General features: G+C 42.5%; 1 protein-coding gene across 7 annotated transcripts in view; it reads right to left on the bottom strand.

Moving 5' to 3' along the window:
• The window catches only part of KAT6B (lysine acetyltransferase 6B), a 229,093-nt gene that overhangs the window by 38,137 nt on the left and 171,531 nt on the right, over positions 1–19,425 (bottom strand). For all 7 annotated transcript variants that reach the window (XM_025212748.1, XM_025212763.1, XM_025212750.1 and 4 more), the window contains 2 exons: positions 15,441–15,602; positions 12,303–12,396 (listed from right to left, as the gene is read on the bottom strand). In XM_025212748.1, coding sequence (XP_025068533.1) covers positions 12,303–12,396; positions 15,441–15,602 — 256 coding nt within the window. The remainder of the gene's footprint in view (positions 1–12,302; positions 12,397–15,440; positions 15,603–19,425) is intronic.

The raw sequence follows: 19,425 nt of genomic DNA, 5'->3' as shown, positions 1-19,425 counted from the left end.
TAGGGAAATGTGTTGCTCTTTCACACAGAGAGCTACACCCCCGCCCTTTCTTGTAACACAATCTCTCCTGTACAGGGTATAGCCATCTATACCTGTGGTCCAGTCATAGGTGGAGTCCCACCAGGCCTCCATTATCGCTACGAGATCGTAGTCATTTCTGTTTAGCAGAAGGGGCAGCTCCTCCTGTTTGTTACCCAGGCTCCTGGCACTTGTGTATTGGCAGGCTTACTTGCCTTTGGAGGCCCTAGGCTTCCCTGCACTCCTAGAAGAGCCTCATCCCTGGGGTGGGGTAGGAGTGTGTTCCCTTTTACAGCCTGACCTACTGATTTGATGGCTGATGCTTGGTAGGCTTCAGAGGTGAAGTTTGAGGCAAACATGGACAAAATCATCCCAAAGCACCTGTACACAAGTAAGCAGGCTGTGCTCAGGTGCCATGAATGAGAGCATGGGTGAGCCTGGTCATGAAATGTGTTAATAGCAGTGGCAGCTGGTACCCCAAAATCCTTTCCAGTGCTGACCCTTCCATGCCACATGATATGGAGGGATGTTTGTAGATGGGCATCCAGAAGCTTCAACTTCCTTCAGCCATGAAGAAAATCCCAAGATTAACCTTGAAACTTCTTTTTGGGTGCATCACTTGCAAGTGTAAGGGCAGCAGCTTGGGTGTGTCCCCTACTAATCTCCTCAACATACTATATGCCAGCCATCACCAGACAGTGACAATGCATTTGACTTCCTGCCACCAAGTATACAATTCATGGCAAGTCCTCAGCCACATAAACAAGCAACTGCAAATCTTGCTGCAGCAGGAAAAAACCTACAGAATTGAGATGGACAATGCAGTTACCAAAGCACTTACTGCACACCACGGGCCTGCTCTCCCGTGATGGCAAGTGCCCAACAAAAAATTAGGCTATCCAAGTAATTACTTTGCATGCCTACCTTCCTCAAGGACCATCTCTAGTTCCGGTATAGTAAACAAAGACTCATATGAAAGGAATGTGCTACAGACCTGGAACAGCCAGCAGTGACAAGACAGCTTTAACATGAGGAAATGCTTTTCCTGGAAACCCATGTGGAGTTAGCCCCAGAGCTAAATGGGCAGACCATCAAACCCAAGGCTCCCTCCATCCATGGAGAACTGATAGCAGATGTTATCTGGAAGCTAACAGTCCCCCATTACAAACATGCTGGAAGATAGAGTTCACCAAGTGCTATCCATGTATGTCATGAGGCTCCCTTGCTTTAGGATGTTAAATTACTTTAAACGCATGGGATTTTCCTCAATTATGGTAGAGTGACAGAGAAAATGCAGAATCCCATTCCTTGCTCCAGATCAGGTTTCAGGGCTCTAGCAGGAGGCTTTTTTCTCCATTGTGCTGCAGGGTCTGGTCAAACACCATGGGAGACTGACCCATGTTAATGAAGGCTAGTCACAATGAGTGCACAATATTGGAATTTTCAACAACTCATCTAATTTCCCTAATGAAGAAAGTTTCCCAAACACTTTGAAGCATAGGGTTCAATGATATGACTGTCCTCACTGATACTCAACAATTCTGCCTACCCCACTGCTACTTTGGCTCAGGAAGCTTTATCTGGGCACCTTGATTTAAGAAAAGAACTCTCTAGCTCTGAATTAAGCACCTGCAGGAAAACAAATGAATGTATTCTCTGGTGGCTGAAGGCCAGATGATGTGTGCTCAGTGCTGAACTGGAAGCAAGCTGAGCAATGCCTTTTGTTTACCTGCTATACCATGCACTTCTGTGAGAGCAAAGAGGAGGACCCAAGTTGGGTGATGGAGGCATGGAGGCTTCAGCCATCAGAGCCTAAATGAATCTGCAGTGACAACAGTTGGGATACTTAATTCAGAATTCACTGAGCATCTACCCCAGGAAAGTATGTAAAAATGCCTACATGCTACTGGGGCTCCATGATGACTTCCTCAGCATTGTAATTAATTCTGCTTGCATGGAAGCCATGTGCGCTACCCAGCCCTCTTCATGCTTTTATCTTCTGCCCAGTTTAGGCCTGGGTCTACTGGCCTGTTTGGAGAGAGATGCCCCGAAGGCTCTCTGCTTACAAGGATGCCTTCTTTGTAGACAGAAATTCTACTTTTTTCCTCAGCCTCATGAAATCTGCGTAGGTTGTAGAGAACAGGAGGGAATGCTTAAATTATTTACACAGCAGATGCATTTGGTTTGCATACTCTACATGTCCTGGACTACTTATGGGAATCCCATACATCAATTGACTTCTGTATTTGCTGGGTAAAATAAATAATAAGTGTTCTGTGACAGGGGAAACTCAGAGCCACAGAGAACAAAACTCCCTTTTCTTATGGCCAGTCTGGGCCCCTAGAGGGTAGAACAACATGGCTTCAAGACAACACGGTGCAGTCAAAGGGTCAAAGGAGATTGACTCTGTTCTCCCCATCAGCAACAGAGGAGCTGTGGCGAAGGGTCCCACCAACTGTGTACCGGTGTTCCCAGCATTATGTGTTCTTAAGCAAATCCCCAAAAGCAAATTTCTTCCCAGCCACTAGTAATGTAGGCAAGCACCAGGCCCTCCTCATAGACTCTGGCAATGCTTACAGAATATGTACATCCAGACTGACAGATCCAATTCCAGATCCAGACTACATCTGCCACTCGGTTTACTCCCTTAATCAGGTCCAGAGGCTCTATGGGTAATATGATGGTCTTCTTGTTCACAGGCAGACTCTCCCATACAAGGTCCTTCAACTGATTCAAGCTTCTCCCCGTGTCACTCCCCATCACCTCCGCACAGCAGTCCTAGTTGCACTCCCTTCAGAAATCTGGAGCCCTGGTTCACATGACAGAGAAATGAATCTTTTCGTTGCTCCACTTCTTCCAGGACTTTGAGTTACCCAGACTTTCCACAGCAACCACTGCCTATGCCATTATTTCATGCTGTTTCCACAGTTCCAAAGATAAAGCCTCGACCTATCCACAATGACACAGGTGTCAACTCCAAGACTGCTTTGTAATCTTGGCATAGCCTGTTGATGGCCAGTTTTCTTCTAGCCTAATTCCCACAACCCAGTGTAGGTAGCCACATTAGAGAAGAGAAGAGAAAAGCTGCTAAAGTATTTGCAGGACCAGGCAGCAGATTATGGTGTGCAGGACTTAATTGTGGGTCAAAGCCCTGGCTTCTGTACTGAACCACTAATGAGTAATCTGCTTTCCTTTGATGTGGAGGAGCCCTCACTTCACCTTTCTATTTACCCTGGTTGAGCAGAGGTCCCTTGTGCTCCATGCACTGGAATGCACATTGCTCAACAAATGATACAAATATGTGGGTGGACTGTGAGAGGGGACATTGATAGACCATGTTAAGTTATCTTAGTGATGACTTCTGGGCTTCCATAATCTTGGAGGACATGTCTTTGCAATGTCTAACAAGCAAGCACCCTTTTGAAAATGTTAAAGGCAACCCCAACTAGCCTTACAAACTCTCCTGCCATGCTACTGCATGTATGATGGTGCCTTTAGAGGTCCTGCAGGAATGGAAGATGGTAGGGCTACCAGTCCAGGAACCAGGAACAAATCAGCCATCCTCAGCATTGCTAAAACATTTCCTGTATTCTTAACACTTCAACGGATTTCCTAAACAGACACGGTCCAGGTCTAATGGACTCTGAATGCTTATCAGTAATGGAATTACCCATTTTAGTGTTAACTTAAAACATTTTGGTTGAACTTGTGCATGGGAGGGATCAGTACAAGCTGGCCATACACTGAAATGGTCTGTCTGTGGTATTTACTGTTGTGGACAAAAATGATATTTCTTGGTCTTTGGAATATACTTGTAACTCTTGACGCACATTGCTAAAATGTACAGCTCTCTGTGGCCTTCTGTGTTTGGTAACCAGAGGACTTGGAAGAAGCACATGAAGCCAGATGGTGTTAGGTAACTAGAGGGGCAGTAAATGCAGGTGCAAGGCTGCTGAGGCTCAAGATGTCCAAGGACTGAGGAGAGTGGGTTGCACCGTGGGGGAGGGGAGGGAGAAGAGGAAAGTCACTATATGTGCATACAGGGCTTATAATTTGAAATGCCAAAGCTGGGGGAGTTTTAGGGGGGAGCATATGGTTACATCCACCCATGATGGCAGCCCCAAGCACAGCAACATTAACATTGTATGATTGTGTGCTGATGTTCAAACAGCTAATCCAGAAAACACATACACTTACCTTTGTCAATCACAGGCTTTGTGCTGAACAGAACAATGTTGGGGATGGCAGGTAGGTGGATTGCGGGCAGAACTAGCTCCATATCCAGTTCAGCATTCTCTGGCAAATGCTCAAGTTCTTGGCTGGCAAAAAAAAAAGTGTCCTGGCTCTTGAGGACCCCTTTGACCATACAGTCCTCACTGTCACTAATCAGGTTCTTGTCAAGATCTGCTATGATATAGATGCATGACAAGGCAGCAGCAGCAGCAAGTGCAGCAGTACTGGCTGCTATGCTGTTGGTACTGACAGCAGCAGCAATTTGTGTGTGCCCCACAAAGGCAGTGCCCTGGGCTACTTTCCCGGTCGCTACCCCTCAGTTATGCTATCCAGATATCAGCATTGCTTGATAAGCCCTAGTCCAGTTCCTCAGTTTGAAGCCAGCATCTAAACAATTAATGTCATTGGATGCTACACATGAAGTCCTTAACTGTGAAGAGAGGACTGCAAAGCATCATACCAGTGCCTCTTTGCTGTCATCTGGGATGTTACCATATGCTTCCCATGACATTTGAAAGCCTGAGTTTCTGTTTTATCCACAGATAAATTTATTTCTGGTGGGGCAGGATTAAATTGTTTTTATGAAATGTCTCATGTGTTCATATTTTCTTTTTCATCTTTTTTTCTAATGTGGGACCTAATGAATTTACATGGATTAACAATGGCCTTAGATTCAGTTGTTAAGACCTGACGATTTACTAGCCCTTCTGGATAAAACAAAAAGGGAACTTGGCCAAGAAATAAAATCATCTGATTTGGGGAACTGAACCAGCCAGAAAGGTCACACAATTGGTCATTAAGTACCTACTTTCCATATGAAGCAAAATGAAACTGATGAACTGAGATGGTCTCATCAAGTTTTGTTTTTCCTCTATTAGATCTGAGCTGTTTTTCCCTATTATCTACCAATACGGCACTTTTTGTCTTGGGCAGCTTATGCTAATTGAGAGCTACACATCTCAGTAGGAAACAAACTAGGATCTGTTGCAAGCTGATAGAAAAGAAAATACATCAGCATGTTGTGCTAGCTCTTGTTTCCCTATACTGTCTTTTATAAGTGCATTAGTATTCTCCAACTATTTGGGTTGGTCTAATAAAAGATATCAAATTCACCCAAGGAACCTTGTCTGCCTTAGTATCCTTTAGGTATTTAGGATCAAACTAATATTTCTCAGTTGTGTTGAAGGTACTACTGTTTGTCATACAAACTTAGTTTTACATGTAATGGTAAAGTGATCTTTTGTAGGCATTAAAGTTTCCTATACGAAAACACGGTGCTAGTCAAAATAAAAGGTATGCTAGCCCAAATGCACAGGCAAGCAGAACTAAAGGATACAGCACAAAGGCAAAAGCAAAACAATTCAAGCAGGTTGTCCCTCAGTTAAGAATGATTATCTTCTAATTAACAAAGAATAGGACAAAAAAGGAAGGAAGAGCCCAGTCAACGTAAGGCAGGATGTATCTACACGAGACGGGAAGTTTACTGCAGAGCTCCCTAATTAGCTCCACAGGTAAGTCCTGTGCGTCTACATATGCAGCCCTATTAGACCCCAGAAAACTAATTAACCCCACCGTAGGTTAGTACTTGTAAATACAAGTACTATGGTACAGTGATGTTACTTACTACATAGCACCACACTTTTAGATGCTGATGAAGCTGGCTGGGACGTGAGAGTGCTTCAGTGCAAGGGCTGGTTGCCAGCTTGCCCTGCACTTGAGCACTGTCGTGCCCCAGCCAGGCCCTCCACAGAACATTGAGCTGGGATGGAGCAGTTCTGGGCTGGCAGGCTTACGCCCCCCACTCCCCTGCCAGCTGGTGCTACTCCGTCCCAGCTCAACGCGCTGTGGTCCCAAGTGCACATGTAAATGCAGTGCCCAGAAGCAATTAATTCCAGTGCAATAAGCACCAGAGTTTATTGCTTTGCATTAATTTCATGTGTAGACCCACCAGTGTCAGAAAAGAAAAAAAAACAAACTATTGTAAATAAACGGACCTGTATAGTGCCCTCAGGAAAAATCATACTGGGCTAAGGCAAACATCACCTATGCCACAGAACTGCATTTACAGCAATTCATCTGAACCACCAGAACATAACAGGTGTTCCCACTCAACCTGTCCTGGTACACCTGTTCACTATATCCTCACATATGTCTTTCTGCAATTGTTGCAGTATCGGGTCATTGTGGGTATTCAGCACACAGTTCCCAGCACAGGTCCCAGAGGTTTACTATTTTTAAGCCATTAAATAGCACAAATTTTGCATTATTAAATGTTCATCAGCACTGTCTGTTCATTATATCTGGAAATAAGGGAAATTTGAAGATTATAGGCACTCTAACAAAATCAGAAATGAAACGATGGACAAGAATAACAGAAGCTGAAGTAGCTCAAAAGAAGAAAGAAAATAGGAAGGAACTATGACAAAATATGCAAAGAAACTGATGAAGGTTCTAGCAGGACTGCAAAACATAGGTAGATCAGCTGCATTGAAACGGTCACAACAACCAATACTTTCATTATATACCACCATAGCATTGAAACCTGCTTAAAGACTGGGTATCCCAATAGTGTGGGCAATACTATGGATTACTGCAGACACTCAAGCAAAGACAAAAAATGCTTGTAGCAAACAATTATCTGGTGTACGCAAAGATGGATTATGTTCTATGATCATGAGACAGCTTTGTCACTAGTTTACTTTTGAATATATCGAGACCTGACCTATAAAACACTTAACTTGGGAAGATACCGCTCACTCCCCAACACCTCCTTACATAGATCCCTCAGGGAATAATCTGATTATTATATTATATTATCAACCAGGTCCTAGAAACCATGGAGCAGGCTGCCTCTGGCACAATGCTACAGTTGCTTTCTAAAAAACCTCAGCAGGTCCATTTCAGGATACTAAGCAGCCAAGCACGAAAGCCTGCTTTGTGTAGGATGCTATAAAATGGAGGTGAAAGCCATGCCTTCATTCAACTCCACAAAGAATGCAATATTCTGGAATCCAAGTGTATGTGCATGTGTGTTTTTGCATAAGCTCAAGGTATGTTCCCCCTGGACCAACAGTAAGAGCCCATCTGATCTTCTGGTAAAGACAAACTAAGTGTGAGAAATCCAAGTAAAAATGTCTGCCAGGTATCAGATCCCATGTAATTTAAACTGTGCACAAGCAGGATGTATTTAAAAAACAAAACAATTAATAGGATATAACTAATCAGTTACATAAAATGCTTATACAACCATAATTTCTCTTAAGTGGCCTAAAAATTTTCCAAAATATCAGGTCTGGACACACACAAAGTCAAAAGGTGTGATATTTTAATTCTGTATACCGATCAGCATAAACCATGAAAGAGATGTTATTGCTATGCATTTTACTGTTTTGACACATTTCTCAGAACTGCAAAACTATGAAACATTACATTACCAAATCAACTTTACAAGCTGGTGAACCCAATTTTGATTTTTGGACTAAAAACTAGGCTGGTTACCTTTACAGAGTCAATTGATATAAGTGATTATCACTTAACAAAAAGTAAGATTCAACAATTCTTTCTGGTTCAAATACAGAGGAAAATTTTGTGTGATGTTTATTTTGTAAAGAAAGTTGTTGTTATTTTTTTAAACCAGTACTGTGTCTAAGTTACAAACTCTTTGTGACAAGTTCATGAGAACACATGAACACTGTGCAGACCAATGTTTTAGGTAAATGTTGTGATTCCTATTCAAATCTCTGCTTGTGCAGACAGGTAAGAAAGAGGGGGCTTAATTTTATCCTATATAGCATGTCGTGCATTGTGCCCTGCTTCTTCAGATCGTTGTGTAAATAGAAGCGCTCTCTTCTAAGTACATGATTATTAAACCTGCTATTCTCAAAATAGGTGGCAATGAGCAGAAAAATGAGATTCATGAGAGATAGTACTATTAGACCTGACCTATACTGTACAGTTTTGCATGCATCCACATTCACAGCTCCCTGTGGTGGAAGAACCCTTTCTTTTTGCCAAAAGAGTAACAGCGACTCTGAAAGCGACAGAAGGTTTCTGCTGCCACACAGCAGCCAGTAAGGAGCACATGTAAATGTGCATGGGCTTTTTGCTAGCTGCCATGGTCCCTTTAACAGCTGATGCCTCCCAGGGTGTATGTGCACCCTGCCAACACAGCTGCTGTAGCGGACCATGCAGTTTCTGCAGGAGCTGTCAGAAGTTGCACAAGTAGAGACATGCTCTGGTGGCTTTCTTTGGCAGCTGCTTCTAGAATGCTTCTGCCAGCAGAAGCCTTGTAGTGCCGACAAGTTCTCAGACATTCCAATGAAAAGCAGTCTGGGAAATGGAGAGAAGAGTATATATGGAGATAAGCAAAAATTATGAAATGGGAAAGAAAAGGCATAAGCTATCTCAGTTTCTTCTTGAAAAAAATTATTTGTCATTCATCAATCCACTAGGCAGCACTTATGCCTACTCTGCAGGATGAGGCCCACATAAATTCAAGGCAGCTGAAACCTTATCTGAGAATGTGCCTTCACTGCTGAATTAGAGGCAGGTGACTGGTATGCAGGTTATCTTAGTCCAGTTAAAAGCATCCCTGTAACAAAATCATACCTCAGTTACTAGGTCCTCACTGTTACTATACTTCGCCATGGGTGTTCCTAGGACTCGAGGTGGCATCTCTCATGGTTCATTATTCTTCTGAAAAATGAATGATGCTCTGACCAATTCTTTTCCCAATTAATTGTTGGAGAACATGCCTGTCCTCCTGGCACATTGAGGGCCTTGTGGGACTGCAATCTACAATTTTGAGCACTAAAATGATTTAGCTCGGGTCTTCACAATAAAGTGGATAGATCACGTGCCCAAGGAGAAGCAAAACCTCAGCTCTAATCCATGCCTGGCAGGTGTTTCAGAGAGCCCAGGTTTAGGGTATGAATTAACTTTGAGGAGAAGTTTATAAGTATGGACAGTCAGGAAGTTGGCGGCAATGGCCTTAGTAGAAGCCTCAGCTAGCTCAGCAAGTACAACTCTCTAAAGTCCTCTCTCTAAAATCCAAGGAACTAGATTCACTGTAAGCTCTTTACAGAAGAATAAACGGGACACAAAAGCTCCTGCAGGGCTACTTCCAAGGCCTGAATATTCCCACCAGATAATATAGCACATAGCAAAGTTATTGGGAGGAACTCCAGGAGGAGATTGAGATATCTGTGCATTGCATTTCTGAACATTCTGGACTTAATTAAATAATAAAACACAGTACATCTCAGAGAGCTAAGCACAGATGAAGCAAAGTCACCTCTCACTTAAGAGACTTTTAAGGGCCACCTAGGTTTTGAAATATTGTTGGCAGCTTGGTAGGTATCACTCTGCCTTCTGAGTCAGCTCAAATCCAAAATATTCCAACCTGGTTTTACATGGGCTTGAAGTTATTTTACTACAGCCTCTTTCAGACAAGACAAAAACTGAAGGGTCTTGATCACTTGTGGCAGCTGAGGCCCCTGACAAATATTAAAACAACAGTGTGACTGGGATAAAAAAACCATACGGCCCATTCCAAACATCACACCTTCTACCTGCCAGATGTGCATGGCAGAAGACATGACAGGGCATTAAATTCCTCTGATTGCAATCATGCCACTGAGTTGCTGTCCCAGTGGAGGGAGGGGGACACTCTAACCCACACCCAGGGCTGCCTCTTGCCCCTAGCAAGTACCAAACCCAGAGTTCAGCCCTGGATAGTTCCTGGACTGGTTTGAGACCTGGGGCTGTCCAGGGCAGGTATGACAATAAGCTGACTGTCTGACCCAGCCCTGTCTGGGATCAGGTCCAACAATCATCTGACTGTTCCTCCATCCCTGGGTTCACATGCTCTCCTGCTATCTCAGGATCCACATGTAGGTACCTACTGAAATTAGGGAGGAAGGCAGGCAATTTTGCAGTCCAAGATTGTGGTGCCCACTGCCATTTTCATAGTTTTTCACAGCAAGGGCCCCCACCCCCATGCTGCTGACTGGTTGACAGAGCTGCCCTTCAGGTGGTACCACCTCTCACCATTGACTGGTGGAGAAGGGTGGGACCACATGACAGCCAGCCCTCTCAGCCAATCAGCAATGGAGGGAGGAGGGGGCAGCCGCCATCTTGGCTCCTTTTCTGTGCTCCAGCAGCAGTGAGAACTGCTGGGTCCCACTGGAGAGCCAGCATTTTATTTTCAGGATTTTTTTTTTCCAGTGATTCCACTGAAAATCATGGGGAAGGCCACTTTTCACAGAAACTGCCTCAAACTGCAGTTTCTGCAAGAAACACAAAATTGTGATTTGAGTAGATCTCTATCCATTTGCTCCAGGACATCTACAAGTTGTGGTCAGACCAGGTCCCTACAGCCTAGAACTTTAAAGCATCTTGCTCTTCAGCCCATGCAGGCCTGCAGAGCAAAGTGAGAAAGGCTGCTGGGCCTGGCAGCTGCCAGACCCCTGGCAAACAGAGAAACCCTTGACTCTCCACACTGGAGAACCTCACAACCACCAGCCCATTTTTTACATCAGCATGGAAGCTTTCCTGGCCCTGATGTTGACTCCTCTCCCCAAGCTGATGCCAACAATCAGCCAATTCTCAGCATTGATCTGAGGGTGCTACACATTCAATTTATGTTACCATACAAACAAGCCACAAAGACGTTTTACATATTTTGTAGAATACCTTTGTGACCTGTTTACCATTTTATGGCACCATAAATCAGCTGAATGTGTAGCACTGTTATTATTTATGGTGAAATTAACATGTTAATCACCCCATAATTCTAAAGTATGCCATGGGTTTGAGGTTCACAAACTCTTTTTAAGAGCAAGTGTTGATCTGATGCCCAAGGGAAATTTCTACTTAGCAGTTACTTTCCTAAACTCTTCCAGTTTTAAAAGTATATTGTATTCTCTACTTTCTGCTCTGTGAAATGTTAGTATACACAGTAAGACAGCTGTTGTGTTCCACTCCAGTGGTGGATGAATTTCAATGGCGGATGAAGTGATCCAGTTCTATCTGTACCTATCTCACAGGGGTGTTGTGAAGCTTAATTGTTTGCAAACCTATTGGCTGAAAAACACTATAGAAGTATTTTTATTAATCTGAATGTAGTCATGCTCAGTAGAACACTGCAAGACAGAGAACTTCAAAATTCTATAGTCACAAGCTATTGTCTTAGCCCTGCTGTTATACTGTAATGTACTCTATTTACACTTAAATGCTTCTGCATGCTCCTTGAGGACAGGAATCTGATTATCTTAACTGTTCATAATACTTTAACAACTAAAAAGTCAAAGTGAAAACTCAATTCCCCATTTCACTAGTCGTATGCAACATATGCCAATCCTGATTCTAAAACTTCTCTCTAACTTAGCAGCACTGACGGCATTTATTTGAAACACTTATCCACAGAATTTTGTTTTTAACTGAGGAAATTAGGGTGACGTACAAATGTTGCCTAGGCTTTTCAAGTAGGTTAGATGTACAACTCTGCATAATAACACAGCAAGCAAGGATATAACCATGAATACCAATTTAGAAATTTGCAACAAAGCAGGGTTTTCACTACAGAAGGTAGGTAATGAGATTCCTTTTTTGGAAGAAAAATTGAAATATTATGCTCCCTCTTCATAACAATTGTTCAGCTAAAATATATTACAAGTTTAAAAAAAAATCAGAATGTGGAGAATGCCTTGGACTAACACCTTCTTTAGCTTTAATCACAAATAATTGCCTCTTCTTGTACTAATGAGCAGTGCAAAATGGAATGTAATTTAGACAATTCATTCAGGGTAATAGCTTTGTGAGCTAATATTACTGCAGAGAGTTCTATTCTCAATTTCCTGGAGTACAATAACAGAGCAGCAGTAAGTTCTTCACTTCAGGGAGCTTTTCTAGCCTATGTAAATATAAATAGAAATCCCATTATCTATTGATAAAAATAACAAAGCAGGTTAAATAAAGTTTTATATGTTACTGTTTCCCATAACAACCATCAGCTCCCTGGATCATGAATGTAAATAAAGCACTTCACTTACTGAAATCAATGAGAAACCTTCCAAATCCTTGCCTTTGGTATTGGGGCATGATCATTATGCAGGAGACATTGTACTTCTGCTGGCAAAGCTTTTCCTGAGGGAAGGAGAAACAGATCAAGTATGTCAAAGCACTGCTGAAGTGGGCAATTCCCTGCACCTGCCACTGCCCTTGTAAAATATTCCAGTAGGGTGAACAGATATATCTGGTCAGTACCAAAACAGAATAATTCTATGGTATTAATTAATTATAAAAGAGAAGCATCAGTCAAATGCACCCTCTATTTTTTTTTTTTTTTATTAACTGACTAGTCAGCACCTTAAAATTAAACATAAATACCTAAGGAATTGCATAAACAGCATAATGAAGGTTAAATGCAGCATGGGGGAAAAATTCTTTTCATGCTTCACTGACTATTCTGTCAGGGATATAAAAAGGGGAAAATAATATCCACATACTCACTGAAGACAGCAAGTTGGGCTTGCAGCAATTGTTAGATAACTTACTGCTGCCTCTCACCTGAGCAAATACATCTAACACTTGTGCAATTGTTTAACTAAAGTGATATTTGAAGCATGTGCAGCTTTTTTCACAGCCAAATGCATTCTCCCCTGAATACAAAGTGAAGGCAAAATGCTTGGGCCATCAGAACCCTGCAACTCTTGACAAAAAAAAAAAAATCACATGACCACAAAGGCAATAGAAGCAAAGATTACACTGACTGCATAAGACAAAGGAAAAAGAGGGGACAACTAAACTAGGAAGCAGTTCTTGTAATATAGCCCAAAGAATTTTTGGCTTTCTTAGTTTAACAACTAGATGCAATGAAGAGGCAGTAAAATTCAAATAGAAAATGTCCAAAATTGACACACCACGGTTCTAAAGCAGGCCTTGTGCTGCATTTAACAATACTACAGTTAACTTTAATTGACCATTTGAATGAAGCTAACTTCATGAAAGACAAGTCAAACCAGTGAAATCCAGGTTGGCAGATTCTACAAAAAGCTGCAGGAACAAAAGAATTAGTAGGAAGCTACTTAAGGTAGCCACACCTAAGGAGATACCAAATAGCACATCCCAGCAAGCCCACTTCAAACCACTCTCCTGTGGCTCTGAAATCTGACTACCCCTTTGCTATATTTCACAAAAAATTTACCAGCTCCTGCAATAATTTATAGAGATAGTACAGCTTATGACCCCAAATTTTTGAGCTGACAGTTATGGAATATACTTCTGAGGATTTTTTTTGTACCCACCACAAAAGATTCAGGGATACTTTACCAATAAAAAAGGCATTTGCTACTTTAGACAAGACCCCTTTCATACAAGCATTCAATGCATGTTTGACTTCGATGCTCAAGCGCTTTCCTGAATCAGTGCCAGGGACAACATTTGGGATGATAAACATAACAATGGACAGGGACTAAGTGAGCTGTTGAGAGTAATGGGCCAAAATATAGGTGGGGTGGGAAACAGAACAACAAATTCCAGTCTTCATCTGGAATGCTAACATGTCTTGCCTACTAAAGTTGTACCATATTCATTTACATATCACACATACCCTTTCCCCAAAAATCAGCCCTCCAAAATTGGAGTGCACATCTTAAACAGGGAAGCTGATTTTTTTTTCTGGAACAGAAGCAGGGAGGAATAGAAGCATGCATATACCGTGCTCAAACAGATACCAAAATGGCTCAAGCCTCTCTCAGGCCCAGCAAACAGAAGGGGAAGAGTCCAGTGTTAAGTCTTTCACAGCTGCTAAGGAATTTGCGGTAACTACTGATTGAGCACATCAGCTTGTGCCTGAAGCAGCAAGTAACCTGCCTTACAGTGTCTCAGTCTTTGATGAGGCTTGTGGTGTGGAAACAACAGTATTTTTTACAGGAACTTTCATAAAGGGCTGTTTACAATGAAGTAGTAACAGTCTTGCTATGGCCCTTGCAATGGTCTAGGAGTCAGCTTTGTTGCAGTCCTAAAATACAAGAAACTCTTCCAGATTCACAGAGTCTGTTTCCTAGGATGCCATGCTTCCTGGAAACTATGTTTCCAGAAGGACTTGCTCTGTCACAGTCGCCTATGACAAATCTTTTTTTTGACATTCTGCTTTCTCAAAGATAAGGTGCATATCTTTTGGGATGCAAGGGCATGTGGTATGCAAGGAAACATGGTAAAAATCTTTTTAAGAACCATATCTGGAGAGAACTGAATCAATCCAAAAGCACCTCAGTACAGGTGCTACTTTGATCATTAAGATGATTTCTTTCAAAATAATTCTATTCTGTTGGATCACATCTGGCTGAGAAAAATTTTCGGGGGGAATAAAAAAAATATCACCTGATTTTCAAATTTTTTATGCTATTTAATATTACATAGAAGCCATGTGTGTACCAAGACAAAATTTCTTATTTAAAAGTTGACAGAAACAAACGTACACTTCTTCTAATTCCAAACAACTCAACTTGTACCTTACAATTAATTTTAAAATAGCCTTTATCAAGGAAATACAGTGAACATCACTTTCCCTATAAGAGGGATTATTTTAGAAATCAAAGCAATGCTACAAATTGATAAGATATATACTATGAAATTTAGTAATTTTGGACTAGATTGTCAAAACTTTGATGTGTAAAAAACTGCATTAAAATCAAGAGTGTGTCTGTGTGTGTAAGAACGCACTGAGCCAGTTATCAGCTATAAACCTATTTTAACCTGAAAAAAATTTGAATGCATATGACAAATGCATACATTCCACATGCCTAGAACTACTGGAATTCAGAGCTGGCATATTTATGCAGAAACAGCCAAGGAAAAAAATAAGGGGGGAAGAGGGGGGGGGGGGTCGCCTGGAGGGAATTGTGTCACACCATCTAATTATGATCACCAGAACACCTGTAAAACAGATTTAACTGAATATATGCATAATTTCTCAGTTTATATCAATTTTTGGTGTAAAAAGATATTTTTAGTGGTCGTTAGTGGAATAGATATTTGTTTGAGGCTTGCTAAAAGTTTTTGAAAATGTGAAATCCTAAGCAATTTGAAAAGCCAATGAAAAAACACAAGTACTTAATGCAATTAGCTTTATAATAGTTAAAACATTTATATGCAACTTAACATGCGTAAAGGAGATACTGTTTTACCTTAGAGAAATATCCAACTAAGTGGCAGCCTTTTTCATCGTTTTTTGTGAGAACATAGAAGAGGAATGGCTCAACATCATAATACAAGGTTTTGTGGTCCAGAAAGAGCTTGGCTAACAAGCAAAGATTTTGGCAATAAATTTTGCTCACATTTCCATCAACCTAAAAAGGATAAATAATGTTATATATCAAACACATCACAATCTTTTTTAGCATAACATTGTGTGTTATACTTACTAGAATACTTATTAAAACAAAATACAACCCCTCTTGACATTAAAGAAAAAAGTAGTTTAACTTTGGAATACAAATCCCTTGACTTCCAAGATGGAGAATTCTGCTATTAGAGGTAATTGTTTTGAATTAGTAAACATCTTCAAAAGATCTGGATGTGTCAAACAAGCAAGATAATTTTACCTGGTAATTGTTCCAGTGAGACATTGTTACATCTTTCATTTATTCTCCTTTAATCAAACAGTGATGAACAACAGACACTGAAAATATACCATTATAATAACTAACTTAAGTTCTGGATCACTGCAGAAAGAGTTGCCAGCAGCAGTAGCACAGAATATGTGGCATTATTCAGAATCCCTGAAATGTGGGGCTAACAAATGGGTTGCCACTTTACAGGTTATAAGCAGCTACTAGCAAATTGCCCATCAAGAAGGACGGCGGGGGGAGAGGGGCGAGGTCAGTGCCACACCGCCGCCACCCCACGATGCGACCACCTCCAAGGAGCAGGGCCGGGGGGGAGGAGGTAGGGGGAGGCCAGTGCTCTGCCCCCTCTGTCATGGCGGCAGTCCGTCATGGCCACCCCACCACGTTTCCTCTGCCACCACCCCGTGCCACTACCACCTCCAGGGGGGAGGGAAAGGGAGGGGGGGAGGCCAGCAGCGCTAGCCTTGCCCCCCTGCTCCATCCCCACTATCATGGTGGCACTCCATCCCCACTGTCATTCTCCACCCCCATCCTCCCCACTCTGTCCCTTCCGTCATTCTTGATGGGCAATTTGCCCTGCACACAGCACTGGCTGGAGCCCCGCCCCACTGGGAGCCCCGCCCCCCCAAAATGTTAGACAGACAGACACAGACAGATGGACTAAGCCCTTTATATATAGATAATAAGAGAAGATAAAAATTCTGTGCTAGGGTAAGGGTGCTTCTGGGTGAGAAAAAAATATTTTTATGCTAAGCATCATAATTAATCTATGTCTGCTGTGAGTATGTGAGTTCTGATTTTGATAGCTGCAGCTAGGCCAAGCACAAATGCCTATTTTTAAAGCCACGAACAGTTACTCCTTGAAACAGGAGGCGGCCAACGGACAGCTTTCCAACAGTTTTACAAATTGCTGACCTAGGAGCCCATGGCACAATACCAAAAGAAACTAAATAAACCCTTAAAAGACACTACCTCTGGAAGCACAAGAGACGATAAATCCTTCCATCTTCCTAAGAGTCCCTGCCAGGCAACTTTTACTTATTACCCAAGATCCACAAACCTGGTAATCCAGGATATCACACTGACTCTAATGGATGAAGTTGCTGGCGACATTGACCCAATCCTATTCCCATATGCTACAGGATCTGCCAGTTATTTGAAAGATACCACAGATTTCCCAAAGAAACTAACTTCTAGCTACTACCATATTAGCTACCATGGATATCACATCTCTGTATACCAACATCCCCAATGAGAACAAATTGTAAGCTATAAAGAATATTATCCCGGACAAGGACACTGCTTCTTTTACCACTCCATTCTTCTGTTTTCTCCTCACACCTTAGTTCAGATTCAAGGACTCCCTATACCTACAAATGAACACCACTGTCTATACACGTGTATGCCCCCTCCTCCCCCAGTGCAATATGTTAATATATTTATAACAGACACTGAATTTTGCTTTGTCCACCCACAGATGTCCTCTGATTGCTTGGTATACCTAAAGTACACTGATGACATCTTCATCATATGGACATATGGGAAGGAATCTCTAGAAAAATTCCACCAGGACTTTTAACAAATTTCACCCCTCCACCAGACTGGAATATTCCCCCCAGAACTTTATTTCTTGGGCACCACTGTGAAAGTTTACAATGACTATATCACCACCACACTGTAATTAGAAAACAACCAACCACTATAGCTATAGCAGGTTAACTACTTGTTTTTCTCTCTCCTGCCCACCCTATCCCTCCCAGCACCTCCCCTTCATTCTTATTCCCTCTGCCCTATCCTTTGTGTTCTAAACACTGCTTTCCATTTAGAAGCTCTGCTTCTGCAGTCCCTTCAGAGCATCTGATGAAGTTGCTGCTTATAAAAGCTTATACCGCTCTGATTTCGTTAAGGTGTGATTTAGTATAAGGTGCACATCTACCCTGTCTTCTGCCTGACTTAAGACTAACACAGCTAACTATTTCTCTTTGTTCAAGGAAAGAGCAGACAATGAAAGCAGGAGCCATTTTCCTATATTCTTCTTAAAGATAAATTCCTACTTGCAGCTAGAATTCTTTGCTGATGGGAATATTTGTCTTTTATTTACACAGCAAGCATGGCTGTGAACAGAACTAGGAAACAATTCCTACATTCTAATCTACTTCCAAGGAAAACTCCTGGTAGGGTTTGGGCAAACCCCAGCTTTACCTGCTTTTAAACATATACCATTTTTGCTAACTCACTGAGGCATAGGATTGACTTTGGCCAGGACAGACATTCAAAAAGCCTGAGCCTGAATCACTCTTTGCAAGTTAGTCTAAGTTTCACAGCTTGAACTGATTAAGAACGGGACATTCTCTGTTAAATCAGGAAATGCAGCTACATGCCTGCAGTGGCATAAGACAGAAGCTTGGGGGCACTAGAGCATGCCTCCCAGCCACTGGCAAAGGGGAGGGAAGAGAGACACCCTCCAAGGCTCTCACCTCTCCCTGCTGGAGTAGACAGAGCGTGGCCAGGCAGCAGCACAACACGAGCTTGAGAAGGGTGAGGGGCAGCTGCTGCCAGACTCAGGAGTGGGTATGGGGAAAAAGTCCTTTTTCTGAAGCAAGCATGTATTGGACACAACAATTTGCAAAGCATACAATAGGAAACTACCAAAAATCTACGCCTAATCTAAGACACGCCTAAGCTACACCCAGTAAAACACAGCATACGCAACTTAGCCTAACTTAAAATGTAAACCAGGAAGACAAGAATTCGTTTTACTAATCCTGATGGCAGAGTGTTCCCTTACAGCCAGGCATTCAGAAAGGCTTTGTTTAGGTATTCCCACCTTTTACACATTCTACTTTATAATGTAAATGTAGCTCTCTGCATTCTTTGGTGATGTTGTCTGCAACTTCCCTTAACTACATCTCCAGTATGTGTGATGATGGTCAGGTCTTTAACAACACTTCCCACTTCTCAGTCTGGTCCTGAAGGTGTTAGCTCTGGGCTCACAGGTGCATCCCTGCCTGGCTGCAGGCAAGCCACAGAGACTGCAGCCAACCCCCAGGGGTTTTGGGGGGAGAGGGAACAGAGGAAGATATTAACTTAGTCCCTGTCTGGCTGCAGGCAAGCTGTGGAGGTGCGGCTGGTGCTGGCAAACCTCAGCCGCGGTCCCCAAGGTTTGCCAGCAGAGGGGGCAGGGGAGGGGAGAGAGGGAGGAATTTGCCTCAGGAGCCATGGCAGACCAGCATCTGGCCACACCCTGCCCCTGCTCCGGCTAGAGAGCAGAGTGGAGGGGATAGCCCAGCTCACTGGAGCAGAGCTCCATCCAGCCCAGAAAGAATGCTGGGAGAGTCTGATTTAACTTAAACCAGCAAGGGGTTAGAGAGCTAGACGATGCATCTCAAGAGCTAGACGATGTATTCTCTGGGCAGCTAGCAGATGCCACACAGGCGAGGGAGGTGGTGGTCATGGGAGATCTAAACTATCCAGATATCTGCTGGGAGGAGTAGACAGCCAAAACAAGCCGCTCATGGAGGTTCTTACACTGTGTGCAGGACCT

This window comes from Alligator sinensis, unplaced genomic scaffold (genome assembly GCF_000455745.1).
Source record: "Alligator sinensis unplaced genomic scaffold, ASM45574v1 scaffold109_1, whole genome shotgun sequence".
Lineage (NCBI taxonomy): Eukaryota > Metazoa > Chordata > Crocodylia > Alligatoridae > Alligator > Alligator sinensis.
The sequence above is the reverse complement of the archived record's forward strand: the minus strand, read 5'-3'. Positions and strand labels throughout refer to the sequence as shown.